This window comes from Arvicanthis niloticus, chromosome 8 (assembly GCF_011762505.2).
Source record: "Arvicanthis niloticus isolate mArvNil1 chromosome 8, mArvNil1.pat.X, whole genome shotgun sequence".
Lineage (NCBI taxonomy): Eukaryota > Metazoa > Chordata > Mammalia > Rodentia > Muridae > Arvicanthis > Arvicanthis niloticus.
The window spans coordinates 23,069,972-23,096,119 of record NC_047665.1 but is presented as its reverse complement, the minus strand read 5'-3'; the positions used below and the strand labels follow the sequence as shown (position 1 = coordinate 23,096,119).

General features: G+C 40.9%; 1 protein-coding gene and 1 non-coding gene across 2 annotated transcripts in view; one reads left to right on the top strand and one right to left on the bottom strand.

The window, feature by feature from the left end:
- Nucleotides 1-26,148, bottom strand: part of LOC117714091 (uncharacterized) — a 280,965-nt gene that overhangs the window by 210,625 nt on the left and 44,192 nt on the right. Inside the window, exon 8 of the mRNA XM_076939837.1 lies at nt 25,495-25,661. Coding sequence (XP_076795952.1) covers nt 25,495-25,661 — 167 coding nt within the window. The remainder of the gene's footprint in view (nt 1-25,494; nt 25,662-26,148) is intronic.
- LOC117714433 (small nucleolar RNA SNORA48) lies at nt 1,643-1,786 on the top strand. The gene has a single exon (XR_004607519.1). It is a non-coding gene; the product is annotated as a small nucleolar RNA SNORA48 (small nucleolar RNA).

Sequence of the window (26,148 nt, the reverse complement as noted above, 5' to 3'; positions counted from 1 at the left end):
CTCATTTAGGAATCTAGTATCTATCTGTTTGGCGGGGCACTGGGTGTTGAGAAATTTGAAATATAAACTCAAAATAAAGAGATGAGAGGTGGCCCCAAGGAAGTGTGTCATGGTTCCATTTTGGATCTCTCCTGGCTTTGTGGGAATGGAGTAATCAGTGGTAGCAGGGACATGTGTTCATAAGGGAATAACCTGATGTCTATGAGGCAGCCATTTCTCAACTCTGAAGCTTTAGCCTTCTGTATCTCTCCTGCCCTGGGGCGGCTCACCTGCACCCATGCATCCAGAGTGAGTTTCAATGTGCTGCCCAATCAGCATGCTGGCCTCGCTCTCCCAAGTGCTGCAGCCTTCAAGGGAACTGGCCAGCTCTTCCATGATCTTGTCCTTCTGACTGCTGCCCAGGCAAGGTGCAGAGACCAGTCTCTTGGCTGCTGCTGCTGCTGAGGTGTAGGGCCAGCTCACCTACTCGTGTAACAGGGTGGGTTCTTTTTATGAGTAGTAAGACAGACAGACAGATATATCTCTATCTCTAGCTCTATTTTTATCTCTATCTCTATCTCTCTATATATTTCTATCTAATCTGTATCTAATCTATATCATCTATATCTATATTTTGATTCCCAGAATGACCTTCACCATGTACTTATAATGATATAAGACTCCTTGGAGCCTTTACTTTTGAGTTATTTCTCTGATTATTTTGTTTTAATTTGAACATCTCACCAACCCTAGTTACAGATTTAAGAGAAATTAGCTTCTCCCTCATCACACAACAGAGCAACTGGAGTCCAAGTTCTCTCAGTCCCCAGAGTCAGTGTACTCTCCTGTATGTGACACTTCAAACATCCTAATAGCTCCCACAGGGGACAAGTGAGTACAACCCAAAGTGAGGGTTTAATTATGGAAATATCAAAAATAACTTACTTTTATATAACTCTTCAAATTACTTAAAACCCTTGATGGCTCACCAAACTCGTATTCCTGGCCACTGTGAGCAAATGCAGGTTCTGCTTCCTCTTCTATACAAACATGGAGCCAGAGAGAAGTTAATCTTAACCAGGGATACACAATTGAAACTTGATGTACTAAGATTCCCATGAAAGAGCACTAGTTTATAACTTGGTAAATATAATTGTTCTATTTTTATTGTGTGGCAGAGAGCTCTTCTGTCTTGCATGTATTTCTTAAAACAATAAAGTGAACTGACTTTAGTAGTTTAACCTAAGGATAAAACACAAACTGACTCCCATAAGCTTTTCTGGGGTTTTGTTTTGTTTTGTTTTGTTTTCTGGCTAAACATTTTTAATAGGGGTACAAATTTGAGAGTCATTTCCTAAATATAAGTCCTTCCCCTTCAAAAATCAAGCCTAGTCATGCCTGCTTTGCCACATTATGGTACACAGAGGATGGAGAAAAATGGAGTGTTCACACTCATCCAGGAAAATGAAGCACACAGAAACTAACATTGATTCATGTGATTATATACTTCATTAAAAAAAAAAACACAAAACCAAAGTCAAAACAAAACAAACAAACAAATGACAAAACAAAACAAAAACTGCTGAATGATCCCTGAGCCTTGGAAGCGGGAATGTGATATCCCATTTAGGACAGAGCATTCTGAAGTAAAAGGCATAAGTGCCACCCCTGGCAGTGGACAAAGAATCACCTTGTTGGTGGTGTTGCTCTCACATCAGTCAGAGGCAGAGCAGATGGCAGTCCTCTCTTCATCCTAGCTTGATGCCTGGCTTGGTGGCCAAAACTGTTTTATGGCTGAGACTCATCAAATCAACTCCAGGCAGTGTAGCACGGGAGGAGGAAGACAGATTGCCATGCATGGACCAAAGATGTCACCATGGGCCTGCCAGCTGTGTGGCCAGCTTTCAGTGAGAGCCACTTCAATGCGTGAGTATGTGGTGGGTCAGGTGGGGGAGAAAGAGGAGGCGCTTGAGCATGATGAAGAGAGATGGAACTGGAGACTGGAGAGGAGTAATGTGTTCTGAGTGGCCAGCCCTGTAACCTGGGCCATGGTAAGGTCCCAGCTTGAGCTGCCATTGAGGGCCATGTCTGAGTCTGTGGCTATGCAGCAGCAGGGGTGAATGTTGATGTCAGTGGCTCATATTTACATTAGAGAACATGGGGACATCCCTGGTAGGATAGCTGTTGAGGGACCACATGGATGTTCAGGGGCTGTACAGAACTGTCCCCCACCGCACCACCCGCCTCCAATGGTTGTGGGGCTTCGGAGACCTAGCCCCACCTCTTCCTGGTGGCAGAATTGCAGAGAGCAGGCCCTGTGCCTCACACAGGCAGCACAGTGGAGCTGACCTCTGATGGAAAGGGTGTGGGTGAGCCGTTCCTAACAGTGTGAGTGTGGGAGAACTGACCCTGCCACTCATCTGCCATGGGGTGGCACCTGTGCAGAGGTGATGTCTCCTCCAGTTTCCCATCCCCCCACCCTCCCACTTCCGCCATCTCAGGCACTTGGGAAAGCTGTCTACAGGGTCATGAGCACAGGAGAGCTAGCCCTGCCCCTCACCAGCTGCAGCACTTGGGGAAAACAGACCATTGTACCTCGACTAATCAGCACAGCAGAGCTGACCCTGGTGGTGGGGATTTGTTCAGGTAAGCCAGTGCCAAGGGCAAGAGCGAGGGCAAGGAAGAGCTGGCCCTGACACTCATCTTCCTTGAGGTGGCATGGGGGCAGAGTAATGCCTTCCCCTCTCACCCCTCACTATCTGCAGTGCTTAGGAGAGCTGATCCCAGGGTCATGCAAGCAGGACAAGAGTCACTGGCCCTCTCCAGTTGCAGCACAGTAGAGCTGGCTCTGTTGGCAGAGACATCAGTGTGCTAGCCCTCCCCCTCCCCCTTGCCACCTGCAGTAGTCAGAAAAGCTAGCCCCAAGAGCATGAGGCTAGGAGAACTAGCCCTGCCCCTCACTGGCTGTAGCACTTGGAAGAGCAAAGCTGGCTCTGCACCTCACCTGGGCAGCCCAGTGGAGCTGGCCCTGATGTCCCAAGTGAGCCAGCCCTGAGAGTGTGAGAGCCTGAAAGCTGGCCCAGTCTCTCACAGGCCACAGCCCTTGGAGAGTGGGCCCCATGCCTTGCCTTGACTGGGCAGCACAGTTGAGCAGGCTCTGGAGGCATGAATATGGGTGAGCTGCCCCAGGGCATGAGAGCAGGGAAGCTGAACCTACCTCCTGCCAATGGTGAAATTGAGTTGTCTAGCTGGACCAGTGCTGGAGAATTTGCCCTGGTGGTACAGATAATGGAGAGCCACTGGGCTGAATAGCTCAGCTACTACCCAGGCTTATAGATCCTGGGTTCTGAGTTGGCACACCCTAAAACCTGTAACATCTTCAAATGTCTGGGACACATGCAAGGGCCAGTCCTGCTGATCCAAAGCTGATGGATTTCCATGACACAGGGCAACAACAGGATACTGGAGGAGTCTTGATAAGGACCTAATGTTGATGGTATCACATAAGCCAAAGATCTCAAAGCAAACCAATGACCCACTGCAATGAATAATTGCAAGTGAAGATATGTGGACAGAGGAGTATACTATAGGACACACTGTGACACACTGCAGCTTCCACCATGAGATGTTGTCTATGCTTTGGTTTTTGTCTGTCTGTTTGCTTGTGTAATTTTATTGGGGGGGGGTTACAAAAGGGAATGGTGGATATGAGGGGATGGGGAGATGAGCAGGGCTGGGGTGCACGATGTACAAGGATCTATGTTGTATCTGTTTACCATCACTGTGACTGAATACCTCAGACTGAATGATTTATGAAGATCAAAGGTGAATCTGGTTTGTGATTCTGCAGTTTTGGAAATTCAAGGTTAGGTAGCTGCATCTGATGAGCTGGTTCTTTGTGGTGGGGATGCAGAGTCCCTGTAGCACAGGACATTATTCGGTGAGACAAAATATCTCCTATACTACACCTCTGCTCTTCCTACAAACCCACAGTCTTGTCGATGCTTCAAGTGCTTGCTATATAAGCATCAGGACCTAATTTCAGATCCCAACACCCACGTTAAAAACAAAAACAAACAAACAAACAAACAAAAAAACAGGCATGGCAGCTCACGTCTATAATCTCAATACTGGCAGGTAGAGACTAGCGGAGACAGGAGTCCCAAATCTTGCTAGATAGATAGTCTAGACAAAGTATTGCACTCCAGATTTAATGAGAGACTTTGTCTCAAGCACTAAAGTGAAGTTTTGTATAGTAAGACACCTGATGTCATTGCTTGCCTCCACATACTAAGCTTTGGTGTGAGCACCCACATGTGCATGATCCCTTTGAATCAAGGCCTCACCCTTTTGGCCTCCTTAAACCTGAATTCCTTCCCTAAGGTCCCACTCATAGACACCATAGTCAGATTAAGTGTCCCAATATTTAATATCTGACAGAGCGGATTAAACTTCAAACAGGTGGTTGGTGTAGGCTTTTACAACCCAGTAGTCTGCTTTCTGGTGACTCTGAAAGACAGAAAATTGAAGCTCCTTCTCAACAGGAATTAAACAGTTCCTCAAAGACCCAGTTGGAGACAGTTTGCATCCAAATGATCTTAGAAGGACGGGCTTATTTGAAGTGTAAATTCCTGCTCTCATTTCAAACCAATCGAAGCCTACACACCCTGCCCAGCCACGGTGTAGTGTTTCAGGTATTACAATGCTTTAAACCTTCAGTAGTACCTTCCAAAAAGTATACTTAACTCAAGAAGAAAATTTTCACCAATTCCACTGGCTGTGTCATAAACTGGAGGGTTCCATGCTAGTTATTTATTTATTTATTTATTTATTTATTTATTTATTTACTTTTGCCATTGGTGTTCTGTTCAGGAACTTTCCCCCTGTGCCCAAGTGTTCAAGGTTCTTCTCCACCTTTTCTTCTATTAGTTTCAGTGTATCTGGTTTTATGTGAAGGTCCTTTATCCACTTGGACTTGAACTTTGTACAAGGAGATAAGAATGGATGGATTTGCTTTCTTGTACATGTTGACCTCCAGTTGAACCAGCACCATTTGTTGAAAATGCTGTCCTTTTTCCACTGGATGGTTTTAGCTCCTTTGTCAAAGATCAAGTGACCATAGGTGTGTGGGTTCATTTCTGGGTCTTCAGTTCTATTCCATTGATCTTTCTGCCTGTCTCTGTATCAATACCATTCAGTTTTTATCACTATTGCCCTGTAGTACAGCTTGAGGTCAGAGATGGTGACTCCTCCAGAAGTTCTTTTATTGTTCAGAATAGTTTTTGCTATTCTGGGTTTTTTGTTATTCCAAATGAATTTTCAAATTTCTCTTTCTATCTCTGTGAAGAACTGAGTTGGGATTTTAATGTGGATTGCATTGAATCTGTAGATTGCTTTCGGCAAGATGGCCATTTTTATTATATTAATCCTGCTGATCCATGAGCATGGAAGATCTTTCCATCTTCTGAGATCTTCGATTTCTTTCTTCAGAGACATGAAGTTCTTATCATATAGATCTTTCACTTGCTTGGTTATATTCACACCAAGGTATTTTATATTATTTGTGACTATTGTGTGATGGGCTTTGAAATTTCAAAAGTCCACACCATCTCAAGATAGCACTCTCTGCCTCTCTCTTACTCGTGGATAAGAATTGAAAGCTCTCAGCTACTGCCCCAGAACCATGACTGCCTGCCTGCCTACTGCCATGATCTTCACCATGATCACCATAAAGTCACCTTCAGAAACTATAAACCCCAATTAAACCTTTCTTCTGGAAGTTGCCTTGGTCATGGTGTCTTATCATATCAATAAAGTATAACCAAGACCACATCTATTTTCCAAAATACCTTACTGTGTATTTACTCCAAACAGGGACCAAATTTTCAGCACAACCTTCAAAACTGGGGAATTTACCGGGGTCTAGTCTCATCTCCTTAGACTTTTATGCAGGCTTAAAAAAATATATATTCTTTTAAATTGGGTATTTTATTTACATTTCAAATGTAATTTCCTTTCCCCATTCCCACCCACCCACCCAGGAATCCCCTATCCCATACCCCCTCCTCTTGCTTCTATGAAGATATGTCCCCACTCACCCTCCAACTCCCACCTCTCTACCATGATTTCCCCTACACTGTGGCATCCAACCTTCACTGGACCAAGGACTTCCTCATCTCCCTATACCTGACACTGTCATCCTCCCCTACATATACAGTTGGGGCCATGGGTCCCTCCCTATGTGCTCCCAGGCTGGTGGTTTAGACCCTGGGAGCTCTGGTTGGTTGGTATTGTTGCTCTCCTCATGAGGCCACAAACCCTTTCAGCTCCTTCAGTCTTCTCTCTCACTCCTCCATTGGGAACCCCATGATCAGCTCAATGGCTAGCTGTGAGCATCCACCTCTGTATATTTCAGACTCTGGCAGGCCTCTAAGGAGACAGCTATACCAGGCTCCTATCAGCATGCACTTCCTGACATCCACATCAGCGTCTACCTTTGGCGACTGCACAAGAGATGGATACCCAGGTGGAGTAGTCTCTGGACAGCCCTTCCTTCAGTTTCTGTCCCACCCTTTGTCTCCATATTTGCTCCCATGAGTATTTTGTTACCCCTTCTAAGAAGAGCCAAAGCACCCACACCTTGGTCTTCCTTGTTCATGAGCTTCATGTGGTCTGTGAGTTGTATCTTAAATATTGTGAGCTTTTGGGCTAATATCCAATTATCAGTGAGTGCATACCATGTGTGTTCTTTTGTGATTGGGTTACTTCACTCAGGATGATATTTTCTAGTTCCATCCATTTACCTAAGAATTTCTCGAATTCATTGTTTTTAATAGCTGAGTAAGTACCCCATTGTGTAAATGTACCACATTTTTTGTATCCATTCCTCTGTTGAGGGACATCTGTATTCTTTCCAGCTTCTGGCTAGTATAAATAAGGTTGCTATCTTTTAAAACTGTATTTTAGTAAAAAGGGCCATTAGACTTCCTAATGGAACAGAGCCTTGTGTGGCCAGCCAACCCAGCTTTCTGTGAGAATGTTCTTACCGAGGTCCAGTTTGCTTGCTTGCAAGTGTTCTCCCTTTAATCTGGAGCTGCTCCACCTTTCAGACCCTAAATTCAGCTTTCTTACCCTTTGCACACAGGGTTTTCAGTCTATAGATCACCATCCTTCCTGTCCCAAATATGAAGATCTCTACCCATTACAGTTGGGATATTTGTTTGTGATCTTATCCTGCTTAAAAAAAAAAAAATTAGAATTCAAAGAAACCAGAACTGAATTCACTACAGAACTTCAAAGTACAATCTCTGTCTATAGCATGTAGTTAGGTATGGAGTGGCTGCGCACTGCTGATGCTGATTTGGTTCCACAGAAGTAGGATTCCTGCTGCTTTTCTCTCCTTTCTTAGCTCCTCCTATAAGGCATTAGGTTAGGCATTAGCTTACCAAGGCTTTGCTTAATAGGGTACAAACAAGGCTTTAACTCCTGATCTGCCACAACTTCATTTTCCTGTATAGTCTTCCCACCAAAAAAAAAAAAAAAAAAAAAGTGTTCTAGGAGATTGCTATTAGAGTCATTTGCTCTGCCTGGGGGCTAATTACTCTATTTGGTTCATTTTTGAAAATATTATGTTACAACCAAAGGCAAGAAATTGATGGTGGCTTGTTCCAGGTTTGCTTATGTAATTTCTGAGAGATTAAATTAGTTAATCAGAAATTATGCGGGCTAAAATAGATCTGTCGGTTTCTAAATCTACAGTAGAAAATTGCTTTTTTAAAAAATAATTTGAATGGTGTGTTGTTTAAATATATTTTTTTAGTCTGTTCGCTCAATTATGAGACTTGAGTTTTAATAGTGCTATTGGAAAGCAATGAGCAAGGAACGAAGCCACGGAGAATAGAAGGCAAGCACCCATGTGTGACCTCCTAGAGATGAGCCGATAGCATGCATGTACGTCAAGGAGTGGGCACAGGGGCCCCTCAGGAGGTGAGGTGGAAGGGATACCTAGGGATTCTTGGTGAGGAGAAAATAAAAGAACATCTTAACTTCCATTCCTTCATCTGAATTATAGTCACCTCATGCCTACCTTGTGTGTGTTTATAAAAGTGAGAGGAAACTTGAAAAATTCTAACCTGATGCTAGACACAGGCTTCATGCTCAATACACTGGAACTCTAGTATACTTGATCTCTGGTCTAGCTAGCTAGCAAGCAGTTATACCAGCCTGGTAGGGGGTAGTAGGGAGTGACTAGGAGTCTCTGGCCTTGGGAAGACAGCACCTCTATGGATCGACTTTCTCTATATTTAGAAAATGGCTAATAGTTATATTTCTGTATTTATAGGCAACAATAAAATTCATTCATTAAATCATCTCTGTGCACACGAGGGTGAGGGCGGTAGGAGGGGGACTACAGATGCCATAGTATGTGTAGGGAAGACAATTTGAAGGGATGGGTTCTCTCCTTCTGCTATGTGGGTTCTGGAAATCAGATTCAAGTTATCTGGCTCAGAGGCAAGCCCCTTTACACTGAGCCATCTCCTAGTGTGTGTGTGTGTGTGTGTGTGTGTGTGTGTGTGTGTGTGTATGTGTGTGTATTGATGCTTCTTTTAAAAATATGGGTGCCCAAACCCACTTCCCCTCCCCTCCCCTGGACTGTTTCATTTCACACCAGATTGTTCTGCCCTGTGAGAAGCCCTGGTGTGAGTGGTCTAAACTGACAGACCATGATGGTGCAGGGCTGGGGTCTCAGCATCAGGGAGCCTGAGGTAAGATGAAATGGCAAGAGTCTCCTCAGCTCAGAAACACAAACAAAAAGAATTAATATGTGAAAATATATGAAAGAAAATGATTGTAAAATTAAATTACTATATAGCTACTGTCTAACTTTATTAATGGCTAGCTATTACTATATAAATATTCATATACATTTATATTTGTAATTTACACACTTATACATGTATAAATGCAAGGCTGAGAAGCTTAACCCACAGACATTTGACATTTCACTCTTAATTAGTTCAGTGTTTATCTCTCAAAAAGACATTTTCTTCATGATTCAAAAATCATTATCACTCTACAAAAATTGGTATTGACTTTTTTATAGTTATTTTTTATTGAATGTTTTATTTACATTTCAAATGTTATTCCCCTTCCCAGTTTCCCCTCTGCAAACCCCCTATCCCATCCCTCCCCACCCCCCCTTCTATGAGGTTGTTTCCCCACCTACCCATCTCCTCCCACCTCACCCACCACCCTGACATTCCCCTACATTGGAACATCAATCCTTCATAGGACCAAGGGCCTCTCCTCCCAATGATGGCAGATACAGCCATTCTCTGCTACATATGCAGCTGGAGCCATGGGTCCCTCCATATGTACTCTTTGGTTGGTGGTTTAGTCTCTGGGAGCTCTGGGGGTCTGGTTAGTTGATATTTTTGTTCTTCCTATGGGGTTGCAAACCCCTTCAGCTCCTTCAGTTCTTTCCCTAACTCGTCCATTGGGGTCCATGTGCTCAGTTGGATGGTTGGCTGTTAGCATCCTTCTCTGTTTTTGCCAGGTACTGGCACAGTCTCTCAGGGGACAACTCTACCAGGAACCAGTCAGCAAGCACTTCTTGGCATCAGCAATAGTGTCTTGGTTTGGTGACTGTATATGGGATGGATCCGCAGGTGGGGCAGTCTCTGGATGGCCTTTCCTTCAGTCTCTGCTCCACACTTTGACTTTTTTTTTTTAAACAAACTTACTGTTTGGGGTTTTGGTTTTGTTTGTTTGCTTTTCACTTTCAGAGGGGCTTTTTTTTTTCCAGATGAGTTCTCATGTACTTCAGGCTGGCCTTGAACTCACTATGAAGCCAAAAATATCATTGAACTGTTGACTTCTTTCTCTGCCTCCCAGGAGTTGAGATTAGTCACCACACCCAGCTACATGGTGACTGTTTTTATAGCAATTTCAGGTTGACAGAAACTGAGCAGAAAATAAAGGTTCATAAAAAACATTCCCACATAGTCCACGCTGGCCCTGTCCCAGGGGCCACACACCCAGCTTCCTCTGCTGTCAACACCTGCAAGCAGTGTCACACATTAGTAAGAAGTGATGACCTCACACAGACATGGAGGCATGATGCCAAGGCCACTGCTTACATGAAGTTTACTCTGGATGTTGTAGAGTCTGCAGGATTGAACCAATGCATCTGACAATAGAATGCCATACGGCGTACTTTCGTAGCCTTAAACAGTCCTCTCTGCTCCCTTATTCCCTGCTCCCTGACCTCAAACACTGACGGTCATTGATCTTTCCACCAGCCCCATAGATACTGTTTTCTAGAAGGCCAAACAGTTAGAATTACAATGTTGTACTTTTCCTGATTGATATGTATTTCTCACTTAATAAGAAGCATGCTGGGGTCTTCATGGGATCAGGTGGTTTTGAAAACCTCATTTCTTTTTAGTGCTAAAAAATGTTCCATTGTCTGAATGTACCAGGGTGTATCATGCACCTCTTGAGGAACATCTTAATTGCTTCTGAGGTTTGGAATTAGGAATACAGCTAGCTGCTTCTGGATTAGGAAATGGTCAATTGTGACATACATACATCCATACGCACACATACACACACACACACAAATATGTGTGTGTGTGTGTATATATATATACATACATATATATATACATATACACATATATACACACACATATATATATATATGGATATATACACATATATGTATATATCCATATATATATCCATGGGGAGATTTTTGCACGAACAACATGAACATAACCTTTTTATGCCATAACACGTCAAAGGTTTCTGTGAACACTGGAGAAGTTATTATGCATGAAGTACTTAATATCCGGGGCTCAGTAAGGGCGACAGAATGTAAGCTATGATTACGAGACAGGAAAAGGTCTTGAGTTTAATGTGTACATAAATTTCCTAGAGGGTTTGCATTAAATTATACACTTTAAGGTTCTCATCGCAGTGATTATGAGATGTTGTCTGTATTTGTACTCAGGAGTATACACTTTAATTAGCACCTCAGGTGTCCCAAGAGAGGGTGACGAGCCATATTTGAAAAGAGCAGCAATGTTGGATTTCATCTGAGGAGTCCCAGAGATAATGATATGAGAAGCATGATGTACTAGAAAACAAAATAGACATTATGAAGGAGGTAAACAGCCAGTCAGAGAACAAGGGAGTCAGTCTTGAAGGGCGGCTACGAAGAAAACGGTTACACATTAAGAACTGGGAAGTGGAGACACAGATACAAAATGTCAATTTCCTTGTTTGTGTGTCTGTAGGTGTGTGGGGTGAATGTGTGTGTGTGATGTATGTGGGTGGTGTGTGAGTGGGGTGTATGTGTGTATTCTGTGGGGGTGCATGTGTGTGGGGTATGTAGCTCCGTGTATGTGTAGATGTATGAATGTGTGTGTATGATATATGCATGTATATGAGGGCTGTGTGTCTGAGATTTGTGTGTGTGTGTGTGTGTGTGTGCACCCTTGCCTGTGTTCACACAAAGTAGGTAATCCCTGTTCTCGTTCCCCTCCACAGGAGCCCCCAAGGCTTAAGCCTTTGAAATTTTAAGTGCCCATAACACAGAGAAGTCATGTAGAGTAATGATGTGAAGAAAAAAACGTTGTGCCAGTAATTCATGAGTTGCTTCTTTGCAGACTCATTTGGCAGACAGATGTGATCTGCTGTCTCCTTCAAAGTTTTGAGCCAATGCATTGCTGGTGGAGCATGGTGCTCTGGATCTGCAGTTGCTTGCATTGAGTGATGCTCACCTCGAGTCCGTAAGATTTCTATCACCCCAAACATTCATCATGTCTTTGCATGAGAGCATGCTAAGTCTTCCTACTTAACTACTTAGAAACAATAACCCATGATTTATTGTGTCCTATGTATCACTTCATTGGAAATAAGTTGGACTTTGAAAAAAAATTAAGAGTTTATGTTCCTAACCTCCAGTCATATAAAAACTGGAGTCAAGTGTATCATATCCTTTAAAATCAGTGGATAGTGGAGTGCTTACACCTAGAAGACTAAACAAATTATACACACACACACACATTATTTATATATATTACATATCATATATTTATGTATTATATAATGATACATTGTTATATATTATTATATTATATATTTATATGTAATATATTATATATTTTGTATATTATAAATATGTAGTTATATATAATTATATAACATATAATATACACAATTCTTAATTATTTATATTATTTATTGCATCTTTTTTAAAATTTTGGGGTGTATTTGTGTGTGTGTGTGTGTGTGTGTGTGATATATACATGTGTCCCTGTGAGGATGTGTGCATATATACATGCAGGTGGACACCCTGGGTCCATTTCAATGTCTTCTTCCTCTGTTGCTTTCCACTGTAGTTTTTGAGACAAGATCTCTCACTGAGCATGGTGACCACTGACGTGGGTAGACTGCCTGAGCAGTAATCAGCAGAGGTCTGCCTGACTCTGCCTCCCCGGAACTGAGGTTACACCCGCACACTGCTGGGCCCATCCTTCTGTTTATTTGTTTGTTTGTTTGTTTGTTTTTGTCTGTTTTGTAGTGCATCCTGAGAATCCATACTCAGTTCCCCATGTTTTATAGGACAAGCACTTTAGAGATTGAATCACCTTGCCCATTTTTAAACAGTCTTCATGGGGAGTTGAATATAGCTCTCCAACATGAAATAGGGCAAATAATTCAGCATAAGAGCTAAATGAAGATCATTTATTTCCAAGTGATGCTGCTCACAGCTCCTCGCCAGCATCTCAGAAGCTGTTGGTTTCTGCTGAGCACAGCTTATCTTTACTCTAATTATCTGGTTAATGTGTCATAACCCTGATTCTGCCTAACCCTGAGTGACCTTGGCATAGTTTCTTGAAAATACCTCAGTTTCTCTGTTCGTCAAATGAGAGTAGTCATTCTTGACACCTTTATATTTTGCCGAGGTCTTTCAAAACTTTATGAGCCGTGAAAGCTCTGAGCTCTACTGATCAAAATCATGATGGGACTACAAAGAGATATTTTTATTTACTAACGGCACACTTTTATTGTGCCACTAATGAGCACCGTGCTCTGCAATAACTCACTCAAGAGGAAAGGCAAAACCACAACAAACCAGGAGGGAGATGGGAAGAAAGCTGTCTTCCTCTGTATTCAGAAATAATTCTTGTTAATATTAATTAATGTTATACAGACTTTGTGGAAACCAGGCTTTCTGGAATAAGAGTACTGCGTGGAGGAGACCCCTTTGCACATAATTTCAATGTCCTGTGTCTAAAGGTTCCTGTATACTGAGAATTTTCCTTGAGGTCATATACTGTAAATGAAATTCATATGGCAGCACTCTCAGCGAATTGGTCACACAGCCAAAATGTGGACATTTAAGATAATGTTTGCCAAACCTTCTTTTCTTTTTTTTTTTTTTTTTTTTTTTGGTTTGGTAGTTCACGTGGAGGAGTTTCACTACCTGCTCTTGCATATAGGTATGCATGTAAATTTCATCTCACTGGGCTCTGGGACTGAGGGAATCGAAATTTTTTCTCTAAAGAAGCTGAAAGACAGATCATCCATGTTGCTGGAGCTTTACAACATTGAATCTGAGTTTATTCTTGATCTCATTTCAAACTCCTGTCTTTTGCTCCATTGGAGAATGTCTGACACATTACAGACTCAAAGTGCGCCATCTAAATACCCACAAAGGTTCACATTCAGTAAGTGTTTGGAAAGACACCACTTCTTCCAAATTGATCAATGGCACAGGATAAGCAGGGAACAAACGACAGGAGAGGGGTTTATAAATATTTAGCAATAAAATGAGGAGTTTTATTTTACTTTGTTTCTCCTCAAAAGTGCGTGTCAAAATCTCCCAGGAAGACAGAGAAGCACTTTGTTGCCTCTGAGAGCAAAAAGGACAAGCTCTCAGGGCCTAGCCACGCCCCCACTTCTCAGCAGCTCCTCAGCCCCAGGCCTCTGTCCTGTCCAAAGCTTTAGCCTAAAATAAACGAAGCACTCAGCCACGAGAAGCACTTGAGCTAAAACACTTGTAAAATAAGTACACTTCCCAGTACTCAAGGTAAATGAATTTTTCATGACCTAAGATCTATGTAGAAAAGTTGCATGAAAATGTAGTATTTTCAACAAAGGATGTTACGGACTGACCTGGGCACTCGCATAATTCATTTGTTGAAGATGGCGCTTTTGCCAGATTATTAGGTTTGGATGAAGCCATGAGGCTGAATCCTTTGGATAGAATTAATGGCTTTATGGGAAGAGGAACCAGAGGACCGGGTCTCTGTTTCTCTGCCCATCATAGGAGAGCACAGAGTGGAAGGAGCTGTCTACTCACCAGGAAGAGACCCTTACAGAAACCGCCCACATTGGCACCCTGATCTCAAACTTGCAACCTCCAGAACTGTATTTGGAGCCCTCTGAGCTATGGAATTTTTGTTACTATGGCCCATGTTGATACTTAAGAAAAGCAATTCTGACAACAACTATAACGACAAAAGAAAGACCAGTGGGAGACTCTATTTAAACTTGACAAAGAAAAGTCTAACTGGATTCATGACCTTGTAGCTTATTGGGTTTTTTTTTTTTGTTTTTTTTTCAGTATGGTGTGTGCCAAGCACTTACTCAATACATATCCAAGAATTAGTTATTGAATTCTAGGTTGTTGTTGGAGAAAACTAGACACACTCGCAGAAACAAATTAAAGTTTTAATGTCAAGGAAAACACAGCATGAAAAGGAGGTTTGACAGAGAAACTTAGACAAGATTTCAGAAAAGAATCATCTGAGATTGAATTTCCAGCAGAAAAGGACTTAAGGACTCGGGCGCTGAGAAGAGGGAATGTGGGGTTTGTTTTGTATTATTTTAATGTGGTATCTATTTTGAGAATAGTAGGTTTTTTTTTTTCTAGAATGGGAGAACGCGTGTAAGCTAAGTAAAGGGGGGCTACTTAAGTTTGTTAAATGAATGTTTTCCTTAATTAATAAAGGGATTGTATGAGTGTGATGGAGGAATGAAAGTTTTCCAGCTGTATGCCTCGCCTCCACCTCACACATATCCAGCTAGCAGTGATTCATAGGCAAAAGCAACAATATGAATACTCCTAAAATCGGTGGCGAGATTGAGTCACCCACATAGCACGAAGTATGAGAACATATATGATTGGACAGATAGAGGGCTGTGCTCTTGATGCTGTCCTCCCCAGTTTGGCAGAGAATTGCCTCAGAGTCACGGTTTCTACAGTGGGAAAACAAAGGTTGGAGACAATTTTTAAGGTTCCCCATCTTCCCAGGGCCTCTACAAAGGGCCTCATTCCTGTCGTCCCACAGAAAATGTTGGGTCTGGCAAGACTATGATATAACTCTGCCCACTACTCAAACTCCTTCAAAAATTCTGAAAAAGGAGGGGAAAATTTCAATTTCACTTTAGGAGGTGCTCTCTGGTAACAAAGCCAAAGAAATTATAAGGAAAGAAAATTATAAAATAATATCAATACAAATTTCCTCAATACAATATCACAAATGCAACTGAAGAACATATGAAAAGAGTCTTTTACCGTGATCAATTAAGACTGATTCCTGTGATGCAAGCATGTGTCAACATAGACAAAGCAATGTTTACTATTCTGTTTGTAAAAAAATATAGAATACAATTTTATAACCATCTCAATAGATACTCCCAAAAGTCATCCTTAAGAAGCCTAAACTGTTTCACGACAAAAAGCTCTCCACATTTTAAATACCATAAAGGTCATATATGACAACCTCCTAGTTAACATTAAGGACAAGATAATAAGTAATAAGTTCTTGTGACTCTTAGAATTCTTGTGACTCTACTTAGAATTTCAACTGGCAATCCTAGCCAGATACAGAGAAATATGGACTAGTGGAAAGAGTATTTCTATTTGATGAAGACTTTCTCCTACATAGAAAATAATAAAAGCTGGCCAAAACTTGTAGAAATTATAGCTTATTTTAATGAAATTTCCCAATACAGAAGCAATATATGAAAACCAGTGGTATTTCTACATGCTAACAAAAGACAGCCTAATAAACAAATTAGGAAAAAATAGCATCATTTATAATGGCATAGAAATAGTTGAGGGTAAACTTTTTTTTTAAAAAGTTCTGCATTCTAAACACTCTAAAGTGCTAAGAATTAAAAAAAAAATAATCAAAGTTAGACCATGCCAATGCACTGGAATAACTATCATTGTGAAATCATCAATACTTCTCAAAGAAGTCCATAGATTCATGTGATCTCAAACAAAATTCCATTGCTGTTTTCCACAGAAATGGAAAATTCTAACGCTTGTGTATAAATGACCAAACTAACTTTGAGCACAAAGAACCAATTTAGTCACCATGGTTTCTGGTTTCAAGTCCCAGGATAGAAGGATCATACTCCTGACACAATCTAATAAAACTAATGCATTGGCCAGGGGAATGAGCTATGAATCCAAGAAGTAACCATGCATTTGTAACCCATAGTATGGCAAAAGTACCAGGCAACGCAGAGGGTGAGGATATCTCTTAAGTCAGTGGTCTTGGGAAATGGGATAACCATATTCAAAAGCACGAAATTCTATCATTACCTGATACCATATCTGAAAATCAATCCCAAATGAATCAATACTTAATGAAAGAAATGAAAGTAAAAATTCCAGGAGATTCAAGTGACCCCTGGGTCCCTCTTGTTACTTAGCTTCTTTGGGTGTATGGATTGTAGCATGGTTATCCTGTGCTTTATGGCTAATATCTACTTATAGGTGAGTATATACCATTGTCTTTCTGGGTCTTTGTTACCTCACTAAGGATGATCTGTTCTAGTTCCAACCATTTGCCTGCACATTTCATGATGTCTTTGTTTTAATAGCTGAGTAGTCCATGCTGTAAATATACCACATTTTAAAAATCCATTCTTTGGTTGAGGGACATCTAAGTTGTTTCAAGTTTCTGGCTATTACAAATAAAGCTGCTATAAATGTGTCTTTGTGCTATGGTGGAGCATCTTTTGGTAGCCAGGAGTGGTGTGGCTGGGTCTTGAGGTAGATATACTACCAACTTTTTGAGAAACCACTAAATTGATATACAAAGTAGCTCTTCCTCCAGCAGTAGAGAAGTGTCCCCTTGCTCCACATATTCGCCAGCATGAGCTGTCACTTGTGTTGTTGATCTTAACCTCAATAGGAGATGAACCTAGTCTTACTGCAACTCAACATGCCAAGGCTGGTTGATGTTCCTGGGAGGCCTTCTTTTCTGAGAAGAAAGAGAGGAGAGCTGGATGGGGCAGGAGGTGAAAGAGAAGGACTGGGAAGAGAGGAGGGAGGAGAAGCTGATGTAAAGTAAATCAATAAACTAATTAATAAAAAATTAATTCCAGAAGAAAGCATCTTAAGGAAAATCTGTTTTACTAGTCTCAGCACTGATTTTCCTCCATGTGACTTTAAAAGTATAAACACCAAAGGCAAAGTTGATGAAGATTTCATGCAGCTTAAAATCCTCTGCATAAAAAAAAAAAAAAAAAGAAACAATGAATGGAAGACGCAACTTACAGAATTAAAGAAATCATTTGTAAACCACACACTTGACAAAGGGTTAATATTCAAAATGTCCAAATTCACTTAATACCTTAAGACTGTAAAAGCAAGTGATCCAGTCTAAAAATAAGTAAGGGAATCTCAAAAGACATTTATCAAAGAAAGACTCTCTCTGTGTGTGTGTGTGTGTGTGTGTGTGTGTGTGTGTGTGTGTGTACAGGAAACACTCAGTATCACTAAATCAACAAGCTGTTGCCCTTCTGGGAGGCTTCCATTTATAAGGATGAAAGGCAACAAATGTTGAAAAACTGCAGCTACACCATAGATGAGGATGTACTAGGAGAGGGAGGGAGGGAGGGAGGAGAGATGGGGAAAGGAGGGAGGGGCAGGGAAGGAGCTGAAATAATGAAACTTCTATATGACCCAATGTCCTGTAGCCCCATTCCCAATAACTAAAACATGAAAATAGTCAACATGTCCATGAGTAGTCAAATGGATGAAGAGAGTGTGCCACAATATACACAAGTAAACAGCCACCCAATCTAAGAATGGGAAGATCTGCTTGTGACAACATGAAGAAGGTTAGAGTAAGTGAAGGAAACCAGACCAAGGGGCAGAGGATGGAAAGACGCTCCCCACTATTACAGTAAATAAGTTTGCTTCCACTTCTCACCTGGCTCCCAGAGTCTGTGCTGTGGATCTTATGCCTTCTTACCTTCTACTCTCAAGGACGGTCCTGAGAGGCCGGGGGCTAGAGTAACACAATATACTGTGCAGCAAAGCAACTATAATTAATAATAGGTCGTTGGCTATCCTAAGAATAAATTCCAAACGCATCATCATAAAGAAGATGTAAGTAAGCAGGAGAAAATCAAGATAATTAATTTGATTTAATCATACATACAGTACACACATATGGAAAAACATCACATTCCTCTCAAAAATGTACACAACTGTGGTCAATTCAAAATAATATGATTTTTTAAAGTTTCAAAAATAATAATTTTTTTTCTTGACCATTTCTTTTATAGCTTAGCTGCTAGAAATGCCACTGGATCTTTGACCTTTTATAGGCATGTCTTAAGTTTTGTTTTCCTTGGTCTGCAGTAATAAGTTTTACTTGGCGGGGTAACTGGGTTATGGGATGCCCAAGGAAGGAGGAAGAATTGTCTAGAAAGATCTGTGATGGTATTTGCAGAAAAGCTTCACATCGAAATTGGAGCCAAGCAGGAAGTCTCTGAGCTCATGAGGGTAGGCTGATACCGTCTAATCTACTGAGGGCGAAAGCACAACATAAGGAAAGAGAGACCAATTTCACTCTCTATTAAAGCTAAGACATTCATAGTGCTATCAGCCATGAGAACTCCTGTTTGCACTTTGAACATCAATGTATACCACTGCCCCTCCCCATCACCCCTGGCTTTCAAGCCTTTGAATGAGATTTGGGATTGACAACATCAGCCGATGCAATGCAACCTGCAGATACCTCTGTGTCCATGACTTTGTGAGCCAGTTCTCACTGTAGGTCTTCATGTGTGTTTATGTTTCTTGTGTGTAGGCATATATGTGCACGTGCCTGTATGACCTGTTCTATTTCTCTGGAGAACCCAGGTATGTATCATCAAATATAATCTAAACTGCTGTGATCATTTGTCTCATAGACTGTCTTCGTCTATATTCCACTGCAGAACAATTTAAAGGGTGGCAATAACACTCCTTTAGCCTTGCATATCACTTCCTTTGAAATATAAAGTGCTAGATGAAAGAAAGAAGAGGTTTTCTATGAAGTTGTGATTAAAATGCTATATGCTATTATTAGCTTATAGAATATAATATTAGCAATGTATTGGGGTGGGTAAAATTATCTAGGTTTACATCTTAGCTCAACAACGTATTAGCTCTAAAACCATTCTCAAGTTACTCAACCTGTCTCTGTCTTTGATTGCTGGTCTGCAAGATGGAGACTAGAAGACTCCCCATTCAGATGGCCCTGTGGCTGAATTACACACATTGCTTAGAATTGTGTCAGTGGATTAATGTACACCATTGCTTTATTAAAAGGTTTAATTTTATGCTAGTTTAAATAATACACACGAAGTATCAGACCACATCATAACCCTCTACATAATGACACCTCAACTCGATTGGAGAAAATTAATACAAAAATATTAAACATCTATTTCTCTGTGAAAACCTGTGAGGTGCTAAGAATACCCAACTTGGAAAGCCACCCCACTAATCCTCTCCCAGTCTGGATTATCTGGAGCATAGCCGGGAGAGAAGCCCATAGGGGCCCCAAGAAGTACCAGTTTGGAATATTTCCTCACCAATCCCTTGCTAGTGAGATCCGCCAGAGACATAACCAGCCGGGTCAGGTCTCCTAACCTTCATTTTCTGACCCACAACTCACCCTCCATTCCCAAGAATTCCTTCTGTCAGCAGGATCATTCAGATAACACCAGGGAAAGTCAGATGCCTAAAAGGCAGTTTAAGAACAAAATCAACAAGAGCCAGGGAAATATGGCACCACAAGAGCCCAACTATCCTGCTACAGGAAGCCCTGGATATCTGAAGCACAAGAAGATGATCTTAAATCCAATCCTATAAAGATGATAGAGACCTTTAAAAAGGAAATGAGTAAATCCCTTAAAGAAATATAAGAAAATACATTCAAACAGGTAGAAGCATTAAAAGAAGAAACAAATACATATAAAGAAATACAGGAAAATACAATCAAGCAGGTGAAGGATATCAATAAAACTGTCCAAAGCCTCAAAATATAAGTAGAAACAAAAAAGAAAACACAAGCTGAGGCAATCATGGAGATAGAAAACCAAGGAAAGAGAACAGGAACCACAAACATAAACATCACCAACAGAATATAAGAGATGGAAGACAGTATCTCAGGCATAGAAGATACGATAGAAGAAATTAGTACAGCAGTCAAAGAAAATGCAAAGTCTGAAAAGTTTAAGACACAAGATGTCTAGGAAATTTCAGACACTATGAAATGGCTAAATCTAAGAGTAATAGGAATAGACAAAGGAGAAGACTTGCAGCTAAAAGTCCCAGAAAACATCTTCAACAAAATCATTGAAGAAAATTTCTCTAACATCGATGAGATGCTTACAAATGTAAGAAGCTTATAGAACACCAAGCTGATTGGACCAGAAAAGAAAATCATCTTGTCACATAATAATCAAAACACTAAGTGTACAGGACAAAGAAAGAATATTAAAAGCTGCAAGGAAAAAAGGCCAAGCAACATATAAAGGCAGACCTATCAGAACTATACCTGGCTTCTTAACAGAGACACTGAAAGCTAGAAGAGCCTAGGCAGATGTCTTGCAGACCCTAAGAGACCACAGATGTCAGCCCAGACTACTATATTCAGCAAAACTTTCAATCATCATAGATGGAGTAACCAACATATTCATGACAAACCCAAATTTAAACAATATCTTTCCAATAATGTAGTCCTACAGAGGATACTAGAAGGAAAACTTGAATCCAATGAGTCTAGCTACACTTAAGAAAACACAAGAAATAAATAATTTCAATCAATTAAAATCTATAGATTTAAATACACATGCATACAAACACAAAGAAACACACACTACCTCCACCAATGTCAAAATAACAGGAATTAATTATCTTTGCTTATTACTATATCTCAGTATCACCACTGGACTCAATTCTCAAGTCCCCAGAAAAAAGACATAGGCTAATAGAATGGATGTGTAAACAGAATTCATCATTCTGCTGTATACAAGAAACACATGTCAGCAACAAAGATAGACATTACCTCAGAGTACAGGGCTACAGAATATATACAAAACACACATATACCACACACACCACACACATACACCACATACCTACATACCACATATACTACACACATTCATACACCACATATATACCACACATACATATATACCCCATACTCATACACAAAAGACATATACATATACGACACACACATGCATACATACAAGCACGCACACACATGTATACACACACACACAGGATGATTCTTCAAAGTGAGAAGGAAAACTCTTCCCCCTCTACACTCTACTCTGACTGGAAATGTTTTAGGGATTCTACAGAGCAGTGCTTGATTAGATAAATGTTTTTCAGGATATGCAATGCATCTTTCAACTTGCTTCTCCATGATGCTCAATGGCCTGGTTCTATAGCTCTAATGGGCTTTGAAGTAGGAATTTTTGTATCAGACAATACCCAGCCTCTCCATCCCTAGTCACCTTAGTAAAGAATCCCATCCCTTTTTTTTTCATAGTCGCTTCACACCTCCCACTACAGCCTTCTGTGATGAGAAATAAGAATAAATCACACTAGCCATAATAGGAGTCAGCAGTTACAGGTAGAGATGCAAGAGAAGGAGCCCACACAGTCCCCACCTCAGCTGGGACTCATTCTACTCCCGAGCTCCATCAAATGCCTAAAAAGGTACGACTACTTCCTGCCTTCAACAAAGGTGTAAAATGGCAGATGTCAATTCCAGACACTTGAACATCTAACACCCCTACCCACAATGACCACATGGACCATTAGAACTAAAGATGTAACCCAATTGCAGATTTCTTCCTTTATGTAATACATCCTTCCACATCCACAGGGCTCTTGATGCAATGAACCTGAGAACAGTGCATAAATTGGGCTCAGAGCAGGCCCCAGAAACGATTCTCTGTACTGTCCCCTGCCATTTAATCAGAACCTGCTTTGTGAGATTCTTTAAAATTGACATTCCTCATATATAAACTATCAAGTCCTCAAGTTCCAGATGAAATTACTGAGACCAGCAAAATCAAGTGACTCACCCACAAGCCAACACCCTATAAGTGGCCTGGCTATGTCTCTACAAGAGTTCTGACTGCAAAGTCGGCATCTTTTGCCAACACGACTCCGGCTAAGATTTTATAACAACGTTATTTCCTCCACAGTTATTTAATCAATCACCTTAGACCAACTTACACGGAAATTATGTTGTTTTTGAGATAGGCATCTCCTGTGGCCAAGGGTAGCCTCAGACACACTATACAACCTGTGACCCTCTTTCCCTCTACTTTCCAAGTGCTGGGATTTCAGTATGTGCCAACACACCTAACTCTTTCATGCAAACCTTAAGGCCCATAGATTAGGAAAGGATCATAGGATATATTAGTAGAGGGTTCAGGAAAGAGCCATATTTATGACACATTCTGTTCCTCATGAATGTGTTTATGTCTTCTCACTATAGACAGGTGGAAACCACTCAAGCTTCAGTTTTGTTCCTACAAGCCCTGCCATATGTTGGCACTTAGTATAAAAGTCTTGCAACAAGCTTGCACATGGGCACTGTGATCCTCAGTTTACCTCTCCCAGTTTATACACATAAATGACATCTTAAAGGACCAAGCTTGCCATCTTGAGAGCCAGAAGTACTTTGACTCACATGAATTGGTACTACATGCTACAAAAATAAAGCTGAAATGTGAGCTTTTGACCTAACACAATGTGCATCTCCAAAAACACCATGTTAAACAAGTGTCATACACAATGGAAATTTTTATGTCCCCTTTCACCTCACTGCTCCTTTACCAGTGGTTCTCAACTTTCCTAATGCTGAAACCCCTTAATACAGTTTCTCATGTTGTGGTGATCCCCAACCATAAAATTATTTTGTTTCTATTTCATGACTGTTAACTTTGCTCCTGTTATGAATCTCCTCTCTCTCTCTCTCTCTCTCTCTCTCTCTATATATATATATATATATATATATATATATATATAGATAGATAGATAGATAGAGAGCAGATGTGACCACTATGAAAAAGTCATTTAACCCCTAAAGGAATTGTATACCCACAGGTTGAGAACAACTACTTTATATCCTAATTTATAAAGACATGTGCCACTGTTATAAATCACTGAAGAGGCAGTTTCCTTCATGGAATCTGTCAGCTTAGAACATGGGCTATCTTATTGCTTCTTTTCAAGACTTTCTTGGCTGAGTCAGTAATGTGTCTGCCACGCAATCTCAGAGACCTGTGTCCAAATCTCTAGAATCTATGTAAAAATCTACATGAGGTTATGCATGTCTGTAACAGACAAATCCCTTGAATTTCGTTGGCTAGACAAATTGATGAACTTTGGGTTCAGTGAGCGACCTTGTTTCAAAAATTAAAAGTAAAGAGTAATTGAAGAAAGACATAAAGGATAGACTTCAAGCCTCCAAGTTTATAGGTGCACACACCACGCACACATAACAAGATGGGCACACCTGTGTACTCACAAATCATCACAAACTCTTTGGTTTTAAATGACAGGAATTTATTGTCTCACAGTTAAGGCAGCAAGAGATTTAAAATCGAGGGATTGTAATAGCTTCCTTCTTAAGACTACTGGAGAAAAATTTCCCCACATCTTGTAACTTCTGGTAATTGATGGCCATTCATAGCTTTCTGTCTTAGTTTGATTTCTATTACAGAGGAAAAATACCATGACCATGGCAACCTCATAAAGAAAAACATTTAATTGGGACCAGCTTAGAGATTCAGAGACTTAGTCCATTACCATCACAGGCAGACATGGTTACTGGAGAAGGAACGGAGAGTTCTACATCTGGATCTACAGGTAGCAGTTCTTCTTGTAAACGTGAGCCACTGAGTCTGCGCTTGAGCTTCTGAGACCTCAAAGCCCACCTACTAGTGATGTACTTCGTCCAACAAGGCCACACTCTCTAATAATACCACTCTTTTTGGATGAGGCATTCAAACACCAGTCTTTGGGGGTTATTCCTATTCAAACCACCACACCTTCCTTTGCTGATAAGCATATCACTCCAGAGCTTCCCCTGTGTGTGTGTTTATGTCTCAAATCCTTTCTCTTTCCCTTAGTCATTGGGTTAAGAACCTACCTTAAATCCTGTATGTCTGCTTTGCATTAGATCACACGTGCAGGTACTGGAGGGCAGGATTTGAATATACTCTTAGAGGACACAATTCAACCCACTACTAGACTCTTAGGAGGCTCTGGATGTACTTGTTAATTCAGGTCACTGACATGAGAAGGCTCAAAATAGACATATCCTTAATGGACCCAGCATGTTCAGCTCTAAGTGGCACAAAGGAATAAATTAGACACCATTATGGAATTGCCACACTCCTGATTAGAGAATGCCACCTGCCCACTCCAACTAAGATATGCCTTTGACTTTTAAAGTCAATGATATTTCAACTCATTCACTATTATTATAAAAAGACATTATTGAGAAAAATCTGTCTCACCTGATGAAATGTTTGAATCATTATATGTTTTACACACACACGCGTGCATGCGACACATATGGGACTCTTGTGCCTTTGTTTGAGATTGATAAAGAGACTAAATAGAAGCAACATTCTCTTCTCCTTCATGGACAAAAGCCTGCCATGAAATACCATTATTCATCTATAAAAGGATAGACATGGAAAGCAGAGCAGGTGTCTCTGAAGTTACAGAAATTAGAATGTTCAACTTAAATCCCAGCATGGCAACCTCACAGATCCTAGGACATTCAAGTCTTAATGCTGTGTTGTACAAACTTTTCCAAGTAGTTTTTTGTTGTTGTTGTTGTTGTTGCTGCATCCAAATAAGTTTACCCCAGGTAAGCTTCTGTTACAGTTATTTCCAGCTCTGCTAGAAGCGACCACTTCAAGACAAACTCAAACCAGATGAAGTATAACTAAATTTGGCAAAGGCCAGGGCAGCACTGGTGACTGTTGTAACTTCTGCCTGGTCAAATATGTGTGGAAAGATAGGGACCAAGTCTCAGAGACTCACATTCTGGTAAAGTGTGCTGGGAAGCAAGGCCAGTGGACATTATGTAGGGCTGAGAGTTGACCTTGCCATTTTAATAGCAGATCATCAAATGCTTTAGAAACGGTTTCATTGCTCACCTGTCCTGATGGAGAACCTGCAAGCAGAATGGTGCCTCTCTGAGCTTGCCTCTCAGACTCCTCAGCGTACACAGGATCAGCTTCCTCACTGTCTTTGCCAGTATCCAGGTTCTCACTGGAACACCTGAGTGATTCCTGATCCAGTGTCTCCTCTTTTGACTTTCCACCTGTTGACCACAAAAATATGTGGAACTTCATTTACCTTCATTGTTTGGCATTGATTAGGTATAGGAAACTAAGACTTCATTTCCTTCTTATATGGACTAAGAGGGTTTTATTATCCACAATCCAATAACTTATTTTTTACATAATATACTGTGAAAACAGAAGTCTTACAGTTTAAACATTAAACCACCATTGTTCTTCCTATGATCCTTGAAAGTGACAAAGCATTGTTTGCTGTCTTCCCTCTTACCTAAGCATAACCTGAGACAGTCATATGGGTTTTGTCCATGTGTTAAATGTTGTAGGCTGTCTTGAGCATCTTGCTTTGCACTGGATCTGGTGCTAATCCAGCTTGGGATGTGACTGCAGGTAGGAGAGGCAAAGGGACCTTGGTTCACTTTCACCATTTCAGGTCTCTGAGACAAAACCTGATCTCTGCACTCACAGAGGCACTTTATTGCACCCACCTTGCTTGCACAGAAATGTCCC